Source organism: Oryx dammah, unplaced genomic scaffold (genome assembly GCF_014754425.2).
Source record: "Oryx dammah isolate SB20612 unplaced genomic scaffold, SCBI_Odam_1.1 HiC_scaffold_22, whole genome shotgun sequence".
Lineage (NCBI taxonomy): Eukaryota > Metazoa > Chordata > Mammalia > Artiodactyla > Bovidae > Oryx > Oryx dammah.
This window is the reverse complement of record NW_024070206.1, coordinates 18,802,117-18,816,611: the sequence shown is the minus strand read 5'-3', so window position 1 is coordinate 18,816,611 and position 14,495 is coordinate 18,802,117. Positions and strand designations below refer to the sequence as shown.

At 40.4% G+C, this 14,495-nt stretch overlaps 1 protein-coding gene across 2 annotated transcripts in view; it reads right to left on the bottom strand.

Moving 5' to 3' along the window:
- The window catches only part of SPIRE1 (spire type actin nucleation factor 1), a 148,987-nt gene that overhangs the window by 65,918 nt on the left and 68,574 nt on the right, over positions 1 to 14,495 (bottom strand). For both annotated transcript variants that reach the window (XM_040264585.1, XM_040264586.1), the window contains exon 4: positions 11,309 to 11,434. In XM_040264585.1, coding sequence (XP_040120519.1) covers positions 11,309 to 11,434 — 126 coding nt within the window. The remainder of the gene's footprint in view (positions 1 to 11,308; positions 11,435 to 14,495) is intronic.

Below are 14,495 nucleotides of genomic sequence, written 5' to 3'. Positions count from 1 at the left end.
GAAGCCAGCACCATCCTCACATGGGCACGGAGCACTGGAGGACAGGCTCCATATGTGAAGAGGGAAACCACATGAGGAGGCTGTGCCACAGCTCAGGGGCAAGAGGTCAGACCGCTGCCTAAGGAAGCACAGGGACACTAAAGAAGCTCTGTATCTGCAGACAAGTCAGGGGTCAGGGCACCAGGGTTCTAGAGACCTGGTGAGAAACTAGAGGTCCAACATCCAAACCACAAGTTCTCCACGTCATTCACCACTGATCAAATATTTACAGAGGCTCTATTATTAATTCACTAGGGATGCAGCAAGTGAACTGGAGAGAGAAGGTCTCTGTCCTCTCTGAGAATGTGTCCTGGTGGCAGGTATCAGTGAGCAGGAAGAGAGACCAGCAAGACAGCTCTGGACTGTGATGGCTGCTAGAGAGGAAATACACAGAGCCATGTGACTTTCAAGGAGACAGGGAGTGCACTCACCCTATGAGGGTGTTTGAGGAGGCCTCGGACACCCTTCAGCTGAGGACTGAGGATACAAGAGAAGAACCATAACTGCGAGGGTGAATGAACACCGCATTCATAAGAAGGGATTAAGATGTCAGCAAGAAACTTAATAATGAAGCACCAGAGGTGCAGCTACACTTGAGAAGAGATTCAAGATCATTCTGATGTGATAATCAGAAATGACAATCTACACCGTGAGATCCTGCCTTGGAAGAAATCCAAGATGGCTCTACTCTTATCAAACATCTCATCCCTCAGGGATCAAAATGTTTGGGGGTATTCTACCTGCATTCCAGGGTGGATTGTATGTATGGCACAAGACACTTCAAGGAGAGAAGATTTTCATCATTTGGAGTATATAATCTTCTAACAGAAATTAAGACTCTAAAAATCTTTCACATGCCTTCTATTTAGCATTCTTACTTCAACAATATGAACATATAATATTTCAGAATGCTTGGTTATTTTTACTCCTCACTCAGTTGTGACTGATAATTATTTTAGGAATTTCTTCTTTCCAGGGATTGGTTTACCACTAGATTTTTAAAATACACAAGTTTTTAGTCCCCACTGACATCAGTACAGTAGTAATCAGTACTGACTTTAGAGCTCAACATTGACAACACTGAGCTTTCTTATAAAATTCATCTCAAATTTAAAATATTAAACAGCATAAAATATATAAAATAGTGTACATTAAATTCAGAGCAAATTTTAGTGGGAATGCACTTAAAACATGTATCTCTATACATTTTACCTAAACAAAACAAGACTTGTACAAAAATAAGGAAAATCTTGTTGAATGCTTAGTCACATGAATTGTACTTTCTGCAGAGCATTTTAAGTCTAGAAGGAATCTTAACCATGTCTAATTGGCCCTTTTTCCCTTTATAAAATGAATAATAAAGAAATCTAGCAATGTTTATTTGACTTATGCAGTCATATGAATAATGAGTGAAAGAATGCACACAAGCTAAGTCGCTTTCATCATGTTCAACAAACTCTTTGTGACCCTATGGACTGTAGCCCACCAGGTTCCTCTGTCCATGGGATTCTTCAGGGAAGAATATTGGAGTCGGTTGCCATGTTCTCCTCAAGGGGATCTTCCCAACCCAGGGATTGAAACTTCATCTCTTATGTTTCCTGCATTGGCAGGTAGGTTCTTTCCCACCAGCACCACTTGGGAAGCTCTAAGTGAAAGAATACGAATCACCAAAAATAAAGGAGCTTTTAAAAATGATTAATGTTTAGGATTTTCAATGTAGAGGATCATATCATCTGTAAACAGTGAGAGTTTTGCTTCTTTTCCAATCTGGATTCCTTTTACTTCTTTTTCTTCTCTGATTGCTTGTGGCTAGGACTTCCAAAACTGTTGAACAGTAGTGGTGAGTAGTGAGTATGGGTCTTGCTCCTGATTTTAGAGAAAATGCTTTCAATTTTTTGCCATTGAGGATAATATTTACAGTGGGTGTGTCATATATAGCTTTTATTATGCTGAGGTATGTTCCTTCTATGCTTGCTTTCCGGAGAGTTTTTATCATAAATGGGTGCTGAATTTTGTCACAGGCTTTCTCTGCATCTATTGAGATAATCATACGGTTTTTACCTTTCAATTTGTTAATATGGTGCATAACATTGACTGATTTGCAAATGTTGAAGATTCCTTGCATCCCTGGAATAAAGTCCACTTGGTCATGATGTATGATCTTCTTAATATGTTGTTGGATTCTGTTTGCTTGAATTTTGTTGAGGATTTTTACATCTGGATATATAGGTCTTTTGTTTCTTTGAAGTGAAGTGAAAGTCGCTCAGTCATGTCCGACTCTTTGCAACCCCATGGACTATACAATCCATGGAATTCTCCAGGCCAGAATACTGGAGTAGGTAGCCTTTCCCTTCTCCAGATCTTCCCAACCCAGGGAAGATATTGGCCTGTAGCTATCTTTTTTTGTGGCATCTTAAGTCTAGTTTTGGTGATGGTGGCCTCATAGAATGAGTTGGGAGTTTGCCTTCCTCTGCAATTTTCCGGAAGAGTTTGAGTAGGATAGGTGCTAACTCTTCTACTAGAGCTAATCAGTGAATATAGTAAAGTTGCAGGATATAAAATTAATATGTAGAAATCCCTTGCATTCCTATATACTAACAATGAAAAAGCAAAGAGAAATTAAGGAAACAATCCCATTCACCATTGCAACAAAAATAATAAAATACTTAAGAATACTAAAGTATTTTATACTTTAGTATAAAAAGAAATACTAAAGAAACAAAGGGCGTCCCTTGTGGCTCAGCTGGTGAAGAATCCTCCTGCAATGCAGGAGACCTGGGTTTAATCTCTGGGTTGGGAAGATCTCCTGGAGAAGGGAAAGGCTACCTACTCCAGTATTCTGGCCTGGAGAATTCCATGGATTGTATAGTCATAGGGTTGCAAAGAATCAGACATGACTGAGTGACTTTCACTTCACTTCAAAGAAACAAAAGACCTATATATAGAAAACTATAAAACACTGATGAAAGAAACCAAAGATGGCACATATAGATGGAGAAACATACCATGTTTGTGAATTGGAATAATCAATATAGTGAAAATGAGTATATTACCCAAAGCAATCTATAAATTCAATGTAATCCCTATCAACCTATCAATGGTATTTTTCAGAGAACTAGAACAAATAATTTCACAATTTTTATGGAAACACAAAAAACCTTGAATAGCCAAAGCAATCTTGAGAAAGAAGAATGGAACTGGAGGAATCAACCTGCCTGACTTCAGACTATACTACAAAGCTACAGTCATCAAGACAGTGTGGTACTGGCACAAAGACAGAAATATAGATCAATGGAACAAAACAGAAAGCCCAGAGATAAATCCAAGCATCTATCAACACCTTATTTTTGACAAAGGAGGCAAAAATATACAATGTACAAAAGACAATCTCTTAAACAAGTGGTGCTGGGAAAACTGGTTAACCACGTGTAAAAGAATGAAACTACAGCACTTTCTAACACCACACACAAAAATAAACTCAAAATGGATTAAAGATGTAAATGTAAAATCAGAAAGTATAAAACTCTTAGAGGAAAACATAGGTAGAATACTCCCTGACACAAATCACAGCAAGATCCTCTATGATCCACCTCCTGGAGTAATGGAAATAAAAACAAAAATAAACAAATGGGACTTAAAACTTATAAGCTTTTGCACAATGAAGGAAACTATAAGCAAGGTGAAAAGGCAGCCTTCAGAATGGGAGAAAATAATAGCAAATGAAACAACTGACAAAGAATTAACCTCCAAAATATATAAACAGCTCATGAAGCTCGATACCAGAAAAATGAACAACCCAGTCAAAAAGTGAGCCAAAGAACTAAACAGATATTTCTCCAAAGAAGACATACAGATGGCTAATAAACACATGAAAAATGCTCAACATTACTCATTATTAGAGAAATGCAAATTAAAACCACAATGAGGTATCAACTCACACTGGTCAGAATGGCCGCCATCAAAAAGTCTACAAACAATAAATGCTGGAGAGGGTGTGGAGAAAAGGGAACCAGAACCCTTTTACACTGTTGGTGGGAATGCAAACTGGTACTGCCACTATGGAGAACAGCGTGGAGGTACCCTAAAAAACTGGAAACAGAACTGCCATCAGTTCAGTTCAGTCACTCAGTCGTGTCCGACTCTTTGTGACCCCATGAATCACAGCACGTTAGGCCTCCCTGTCCATCACCAACTCTCAGAGTTCACTCAGACTCACGTCCATCGAGTCCGTGATGCCATCCAGCCATCTCATCCTCTGTCATCCCCTTCTCCTCCTGCCCTCAACCCCTCCCAGCATCAGGGTCTTTTCCAATGAGTCAACTCTTCCCATCAGGTGGCCAAAGTACTGGAGTTTCAGCTTTAGCATCATTCCTTCCAAAGAAATCCCAGGGTTGATCTCCTTCAGAATGGACTGGTTGGATCTCCTTGCAGTCCAAGGGACTCTCAAGAGTCTTCTCCAACACCACAGTTCAAGAGCATCAATTCTTCAGCGCTCAGCCTTCTTCACTGTCCAACTCTCACATCCATACATGACCACAGGAGAAACTGTAGCCTTGACTAGACGGACCTTAGTAGGCAAAGTAATGTCTCTGTTTTTGAATATGCTATCTAGGTTGGTCATAACTTTTCTTCCAAGGAGTAAGCGTCTTTTAATTTCATGGCTGCAGTCACCATACGACCCAGCAAACCCACTACTGGGCAGACACACTTAAGGAAACCAGAACTGAAAGAGACACATGTACCCCAATGTTCATTGCAGCACTGTTTACAATAGAAAGGACATGGAAGCAACCTAGATGTCCACTGGCAGACAAATGGACAAGAAAGTTGTGGCACAATGGCATATTGAATATTACTCAGCTATAAAAAGGAACGCATTTGAATCAGTGAATGAGGTAGATGAAATGAGGTAGATAAAACTGGAGCCTATTATACAGAATGAAGTAAGTCAGAAAGAGAAACACCAATACATTAATGCATATATATGGAATTTAGAAAGACGGTAACAACAATCCTATATGCAAGGCTTTTAGCAAAAGAGTCACAGATGTAAAGAACAGACTTTGGACTATGTGAAGAAGGCGAGGGTGGGATGATTTGAGTGAATAGCATTGAAACATGTATATTACCTTATGTAAAATAGATGACCAGTGCAAGTTCAATGCAGGAAGCGGGCACTCAAAGCCAGCGCTCTGGGACAACCCAAAGGGATGGGGTGGGGAGGGAGGTTCAGGGAGGGGGAGACAAACATGCACCTGTGGCTGATTCATGTCGCTGTATGGCAAAAACCACCGCAATGTTGTAAAGTAATCATCCTCCAATTAAAATTAATTAATTAAAAAGGTCAATGTTGATATAAATATTTTAGATATACTATAAATAAAAAATGAGTTATTTGCTTGAGAAAAAGATTTTTTTCAAAAGAAAGATTATCTTTAAACAGCATACTTGTTTTTCCTACTACAGTAAAGAGCTAAACCTCTTCTGTGAAACAAAGTGCCTCCTGGGGAATGGGGCTCAGGCTCACCACACACTCTACATGGAGACAATAGTGTCAGAGCAGCTAGGAACACACCACATCAGTCAACTGACTTTCTAGTCTGAACACAATTTTCTCTATGCCATTCCTCTCTTTTCTCATTTCCATATTACTTCACACCTAAACTTAAATGACACCACTCCTCCTCCCATCCTGTTTCCATCTGTGTGCATGTGTGAGGCAGACATACACACTCGCACACACATTCCCTCATGAGCCTCTTTGTTCCTCAACACCAAATTCTATTCTGACTCACACGGCCTTTTCCCCTGCTGCTCAGGAGCCTGAATATGAGTGCACACGAGGAATCTCCTCCAAGGACTCTAGACAGCCACCTTCCAGGACAGTGCGCTACAGGTGACTATCCTTGCAGGGAGACAGCAATAACTGCCAAGGGTGCTTGCTGGTGCTAGGCTGGAGAGCATGTAGGATAAAAACGCAGCCATCAGAAATGCTGAGAGCATCGTTCTGTGGGAACCACTAAGCTAAGCATCAGTTTACTGATCTGCAAAGTGGGCATCACAGGGCTGTTCATGGAGACTAAGTGAAGCAAGCAAGAGTGGCCACTTTGCAGCTGTGGGCATAAATAACTGGAGAAGCAGCAAGGCTTAAAGTGTGAGGAATTGATAATTTCATTCAACAATAACAAAATCAGGGACGGATGCTCAAAAACTACTTAGCACTGAACTAGGAGAAGGGGACGACAGAGGATAAGATGGCTGGATGGCATCACTGACTCAATGGACGTGGGTCTGAGTGAACTCCGGGGGTTGGTGATGGACAGGGAGGCCTGGCGTGCTGCGATTCATGGGGTCGCAAAGAGTCAGACACGACTGAGCGACTGAACTGAACTGAAAGCACACTGCCATTAATATAATTTCCTTTTTTCAAGCAAAATAATTTACACTTGAAATTGCCAAGTTCAATTCTCCCCTCTCCACTGCACTTGCTTACCAGCCACACCAGCCAGTTGGGACCAGGCTGTAGTGGAGTAGGGGGTTCACTGGCACGAGGGCATGGCTGTCTCATCTTTCATATGACCTGCTGCACCGAGTGTATGGCACTGAAAGGACAGTTCCTCCATCTACACTTGCATCCCAGAGTATCAACTGCTTAGGAGACACTGGACTATGTGCTCATTTTCCAGGGTATCAAATTGCCTCTGAGACAGAATAACAGCAGCCAATCCAAATCCTATCATTTAGAGAACAATCTTCAAGGGTCTCATTCATTGTTTAAGAAGGAAATCATTGCATTATGAAAAGGCATTAGAATGAAAATGAATTTGCCTCCTAAATAAACAGATGAACTAAAGGCCTTGTGCTCTGCAGAGCAGCCAGGTCTAGCAAATGTAATGACCTCCTAATACAATTACAACACTTGGAAATTGATTATAGGTTTTACATTTTAATATAAAACTGCCAACTGAGCATATAAGAAGTTTAACATAATTAAAATACTTTTGGTCTATCAAATCAAGAACATCAACACTGAGCTCAAATGTTCTGACACTAATATTCTACCCTAATTTTGTATATACACATGCACATATACACAGATATATGGTTGCTAGAAACATCACTGATAATCCATAATCAACCTGTTGAATCAGGTTATTACTTTGAAAATTCCAGTTGATATGCACTAACTCATAGATATAGAAGAAAGACTATCTAATTCTTAAATTGTATATTTTGAGATCTTCAGGAAAAATACCAAATTAGCACAGAGTATTTTATTTGTGTGGACTAAGCACTCCTGAGACTAGGTTAAAGGTTAAAATGACTAACATACAAGCATGAACTAATATGCATACAATTTTTTTCTAATTTCAAGAAAACTGCATAAATCAAAGAGGAAGGGTAAATCCACTTGGACCCTGTAAAATTTTACTCCTAAAACCTCAGTGTTGATAGGCCATGCATGAGTATAAAATCTGTAATGAAACAGTACAGAACATTCACATCAGGATTTCCACAGGTTTCACAGCCTGCCTTCTCAAGACTCCCTGTTAAATAATCTCTTCTGTGTAAATTGAATGGAGAACATTCCAAGACCTCAATGACAGCCATAAAACTTCTCACATTTACTAGAAATATCTGGATCATAATGTTTCCAAAAGTCAACAATGCCTTCCACCAGAAAATTTCTGATATTCTAAAAAAACACAGATACAATGCATAAATTATTTCAGTTCAACAAACATTTCCAGAGTGTTTCCTGCGTGCACACACTACAGGGAGTCATTAACAGGAAGATGACTTAAAGCACAGTCATTTATCTCAAGAAGTATCCAGCCCGGCTGTGGAGAAAGAGCTCAAAGACCTAAGAACTCCCAGGGAGCATGAGAAGTGCGGGGAGTACAGGACACAGAGGAAGTGAAGGGTGGAGGGAGATGACACATGAGCAGGGTTTAGACGGGTCAACGAGAGATCACCAAGAAGACAGGCAAGGAGAGAACTCCCGACAGAAAGCATGAAGTATTATACTGGGGTCTCAGACGTACAGCAAGCACAGCATATTCAGAAACTAAGTAATTCTGACTGGATAGCATAAAAAGGCAACAAAGGGAGAGTTGAAAAGGAGAATAAAACATGAGTAGGTGAAATGCCATGAAGGCCTCACAGGCAACACAATGGAGTTTCATTTCACCCTCCAGGCAATCGGAGTCACATTAACCAGGAAGCAAACTGCCTGTGTCAAGCTGCCAGGTGTCCAAGGGTCAGAAGGGCCAGCCAAACTGAAAGTGGCAACTGGCCCTTACTCCCCTCTGTGTCCGTGCAGCCAAGAGGCTGACAAGGGTATTTTGCTCCCCTGCTCCATGTCCTCCCAAGACAGCACCAGTACGGTCAGATGATGGGCAGTGCAGGTAGGAGGCTTCCTCACTGCAAATACGTCATGGCCTGGGCTGCTGGGAGGGAAAGAGGGGAGGGAAGTGCCTCAGAGGGGAGGCGTTGGAAGATGAGGGCAGGTGCACATGAATAGCCATGGGCAGAGCTCCCGAGTCCTCACTGTCACCTTCAGAAAACCAGAATGCAGCACCCAAGTCCTGTGCAGGGAGGGCGGCCTGCCAGGGAAAGCAGGCCTTGGCTCAGGCCTGGAAAACCACACGGAGGTCTGGGCCTTGAGTCAGACCCCTCAGGTCAGATCTGTGATCTGCAGGAATTACTCCCAGACATAGTGGAAGCTGAGCTGGATGGATTCACAGTGATGAGGCCAGCAGGCAGCTACTGGAATACTCCAGGTTGCACATGTGGACTGAACTCTTGATAAACAGACTCTCATCCACAGAGGACACGGAGTGAATCCAGGAAGGGCTGATAAACTGGAAGAAAAGGGGTAGGGGGTCAAGAGACAAGACCAGTTCAGCTGGCAATGAGGGATGAGTTCGAAGACAGAGCTGCATCAGGGGTGATTTCCAAGATGGAATGATAACAGGTTATCATGAGGACAAAGGTATGTTCGGACTTCCCTTGGGGCTCAGCTGGTAAAGAATCTGCCCTCAGTGCAGGAGACCTGGGTTCGATCCCTGGGTTGGGAAGATATCCTAGAGAAGGGAAAGGCTACCCACTTCAGTATTCTGGCCTGGAGAATTTCACAGACTGTATAGTCCATGGGGTCGCAGAAAATTGGAAACGACTCGAGTGACTTTCACTTTCAAAGGTATGTTCAGGAATCCAGAGTGCTGAGGTAGAGGAGACTCAAGGATACACAGCCGGAGTTGCTTTTCATCAAACAAATCAGTCGAGGTGATGGCAGATGACAGTGTCATGGGCTCAAGAGTAGCAGAAGCGGATGGTGTGGGGTTCTGTTACAAGTGTGAGGAGTCCCGATTAAGAAGCAGCAGACCGAGAACATCACCCATCCACCCAGTCTGGAGACCTGCAGCCATGAGGGCAGAGCAGCCTCGCACAGAGGAGGCAGAGAAAGCATTGCCTGGGGGAGCAGGAGTCCTCAGAGAAGACTGAGGTTCAGAGGAGATTTTTCTAAACATGGAACACAGTTTCTAGAAAGAAGGATGGAAAAAGCTGAGAAGAGATCAGCAAAATAAGGAACCAGAGCAGGAGATGATCAAACTGGACAGAACCAGTATCTATAATGACCCAGACATCAGGTGCTGCTGGAGGTGACAGTGGGGCATAAAGCCAAAACCCTGACCCCAGATCCCCAACCTTTAACAGGGCCTGGCCCGCCTCTGCAGGCATCAAAGCCACTAGTGGTCCCAAACACTTGTGTTCTTTTACTCCATTTGTGGGATGTCTCTTTAAATAGACTTTTACTTAAAAAAATCTCTGAGAATTTGTTTGGCAAAACAAAGTTTTCATCAAGAGTAAAAAAGAAACACAATTGTTTATGCTTACTGGAATAGAAAAAATATTTATTAATACTGTTCTTTAATTCAAAAATGATTCCCAAGAACATCTGTGTTGGAAAGATTCTACAAACTCATTTACTTGACCCTAACTGCAGAGGACTTTACTCGCACTCTGAAAATAACAGGAGCCTCTCTGAAGAAGACTATCTCAATTCCAACAAGCTGGGGAAGATAATTACCAAAAGTGATCTTTCTAGTAAACCTATTATTCACCAAACCTTAATTGAAGCTGTGTTTTGGGTGTGCCCTCAGACCCTCTGTGCTCTAGTCCTCTCCAGGAGGAAAAGCTAGCCCATGAGATATGTTTATATTTATTCTTCAAACAACATTCAGTTCATCCTCTCCACCCTGTTAAAGACTTTCCCCTTGGGTCCAATTCTATAAATTCCTAGAAAAACAGATATAACTTTTCATTAGCTTATCAAAAAAAGACAAATTACAACCAGAATCCTGGTTAGACCTAAAGAAGAATGCTTGGAGCTCTCATTCACAAATATATTAACAAAACAGATCCATTCAGGGTGATTTGCAAAGGGTCATCTGGCTCAGACACCCGAATCTTCTGTATTAGCACAGCTAAGGAGTCTCACTTTAATACAAGTTAGTATTGTCCTTCTTCCCTTACAAATCTCATATGTCTCTCTCCCCAAGCTGTGTGTCATTGTGAGTTTTAAACTAGTGTCTCAGATAAACTCCATACTTTAGTCACAAAAGAAATGATCACCACTGATCATATACTAAGCTCTTACTGTGTGCCAGGTGCTTTATCCAGACCTCAAGAATCTTCACAACTGTGTCTGTGGGATGTAAAATATGGCAATTCACCTTGTAAATAAACTTTTGTGAGTTTCTTTGGACTCCACACACAGTATTTTTAACTTATAGACAATGATAAATAATAGCTAACATGAGACTCTGGATTATCTTAACGTTAATTCACATCTCCTGCATTAAATATCTAATCACATCTCCTATATAAGTTAAATTACCAGAAGTGCAGCTTCCTTCCCAAGTCCATATCCCTTCCTGAAAGACACATTAACATGCTTTAAAACAGAAAAAAGAGAGGCAGAGAGAGTTAAAAAAAAAAAGTCATATGGGAAACTGATTCAACCAGTTCAGCAATATTTATTTTCCATTTGTAAGGAAGCTTTATGAAACTCTGTTTTATCACACGGATTCACATGGTAACATTTTAAGGAACAGATTTTATTTTGCCTAAGTTGCTTCTTTCCTGAATAACTTTCAGCATTCATCAGAAGGATAGAGATAAATACTTTAAATAACATGATGGGCAGTGTTAGAAATCAGGTCTGTCTTTCACAATGCCCGAAATAGGGAGCAGCAGCACTCACCTCCTTCGCACTCTTGATTTTGGTCAGAAACGTATGCAGCTCCATCGTCTCTGCAAACAGTGCACGACATACTGCCTGGTAATGATTTGGTGCCTCTGCTTCAGTCGGGAGATGAGCAGCACACAGCTACAGAAGAGGAAAACAATGGTGCCTGCTTATTATCTGTGGTTTTAAGGTACCTGAAATATAGACAAACCTGGTAGTGCCCATTTTCATATCACACGGCAAGGCAACCCCATGATTCCCATAACCCAAAGCTGAATGCACAACAAGACCACCAGGGAAGTCCACACAATTATACAGAAAGAGAGGTTTGTAACTAACAATCCCCCAGCACAGGTAAGCTTCCAGAATTAGCTTCTACTTGACAATGACAGCACGCATGTAAAAGCGTGGCCTGGGAGTAGCAAGAGGAACGACCTCTTACAGAGTACTGATCATAACTCAGGTATTTTAATAGCTACCATTTATTATTTACCATACCAGGTCCTATATTTGACATATTATATACACAACATAACATCATTTACTCTTCCATGTAGCCCTGAATTAGCACCACTTTACAGCAATGAAACTGAGGCTTCAGAGGAAGCTAGTGACTTGTCCACGGTCATAAAGTTAATGTAAGGGAGGAGGATTCAACACAGTCATATTTGATTCTGAAGCCCAAGCTCATTCCAAAACACGCGGAGTTGTACCATTTGGTAACAAGAATGCCAAGAAGACACGTGGACCACTGGGAAGATGCCTCATCATTAGATGGGCAGTGATGGAAAGAGGGCAGAGGGCAACTGTGACACCTCCAGTCCTAACGTCATCAACAGGTACACAGCCCATAACTACTTCTGGGTCAAAGATGCAATTTAATACCATGCACAACAATTTAGAAAAGTCAAACAATTTACTAGATTGGAAAAGACGTCCTGTCAAGACTATAATGCATTAAGATAATTTTATCTTTCTATAATAATTCTGCATCTGTGCACAGTAGTTATGTTTTAATGTATTTGCATTAAAAAGTTGTAAGTTCTCCCTTATTCTTTACCATATGCTTGACATTGATATACATTTATTAAATTTAATAACTTGTATCTTTTGGAAAGTAAGAGATATCTTTGTAGCTTGTAATATCCTTCATAATGTGGCTTTCTGTTATTTTTCATTTGTAATAAGTATTGTATGCAATTTAATAGATTACTATCTTTAATTAAATACATTCTCAGGAAAATATTTCAGCAAGTGTGTCAGCAACAAACTTTCTTCACAAACAGGCTAAGAACTGATGCACTGGGAACATGAGAGCAAAATCACACAAGTTTAATTATTCACAGAGCAACCAATGAACAGAGTGTATTTTTTGCTCAATTATTTTTATATGCAGAAAAGAGCTTCTCACATAAAATTATCATTTCCAAGGTGATGAAAGGCAACTGCTAGGACTTCCACCTTTCACTAGTCCCACAATTTTATACTCCAATTACATGCTGTGAAATGTGGCATAACATTTTTGACTGTAACTCATAGTAAGAAATGCATTTTACATAAGGATTCAAACACATGCATAAGTGTATATTTTATACACAAACATTTTACAAAATCAAACTTACACAATCAACTGATTTCACAACCCACTAATAGATTGTGCCTTGCAACTTGGAAAACCTGGTGTAAAAGTCTAAAATCTTTTTATGTATATGGTATAATCGTATATGTAAATAATCCACAAAAATTATTAGCACTAAGAAGTTTTAGCAAAGTTGGGGGGTACATGATCAACACAAAACATTCTATTTCCATTTTTTAAATAGTAAAAATAATAATAATAAGGAATAAATTTAACCAAGGAGGTGTGAGACTTACACACTGAAAACTATAAAGTATTGCTGACAGAAATTAAAGAAGACAAAAAAATGGACAGACATCCTGTATTCATGGGTTGGAAGGCTTAATATTGTTAAGATGGTCGTTGTTCAGTCACTCAGTTGTGTCCGACTCTGCAATCTCATGGACTGCAGCACTCCAGGCTTCTCTGTCCTTCACCATTTCCCAGAGCTTGCTCAAACTCATGTCCATTGAGTTGGTGATGCCATCCAACCATCTCATCCTCTCGTCCCCTTCTCCTCCTGCCTTCAATCTTTTCAAACATCAAGGTCTTTTCCAATGAATCGGCTCTTTGCATCAGGTGGCTAAAATACTGGAGCTTCAGTTTCAGCATCAGTCTTTCCAATAAATATTCAGGGTTGATTTCCTTTAGGATTGACTGGTTTGCTCTCCTTGCAGTCTAAGAAACTCTCAAGAGTCTTCTCTTGAGTTAAGATAATAATACTATACAAAATGATCTAAGGATTGAATGCAATTCCTAACTAAATCCCAAAGGCCTTTTTGAAGAAACAGAAAAGCTGATCCTAAAATTTATGTGGAATTGCAAGGGCCCCAAATAGCCGATACAATCTTGAAGAGAGCTGGCGACTCCAGCTTCCAAATTTTAAAACTTACCTCAGGAATATATCTACCTAAAGAAAACTAAAGACCTATATATAGAAAACTATAAAACACTGGTGAAAGAAATCAAAGAGGACACTAATAGATGGAGAAATATACTATGTTCATGGATCAGAAGAATCAATATAGTGAAAATGAGTATACTACCCAAAGCAATCTACAGATTCAATGCAATCCCTATCAAGCTACCAGCAGTATTTTTCACAGAGCTAGAACAAATAATTTCACAATTTGTATGGAAATACAAAAAACCTCAAATAGCCAAAGCAATCTTGAGAAAGATGAATGGAACTGGAGGAATCAACCTGCCTGACTTCAGGCTCTACTACAAAGGCACAGTCATCAAGACAGTATGGTACTGGCACAAAGACAGAAATATAGATCAATGGAACAAAATAGAAAGCCCAGAGATAAATCCACATACCTATGGACACCTTATCTTTGACAAAGGAGGCAAGAATATACAATGGAGAAAAGACAATCTCTTTAACAAGTGGTGCTGGGAAAACTGGTCAACCACTTGTAAAAGAATGAAACTAGAACACTTTCTAACAGCGTACACAAAAATAAACTCAAAATGGATTAAAGATCTAAACATAAGACCAGAAACTATAAAACTCCTAGAGGAGAACATAGGCAAAACACTTTCTGACATAAATCACAGCAGGACCCTCTATGATCCACC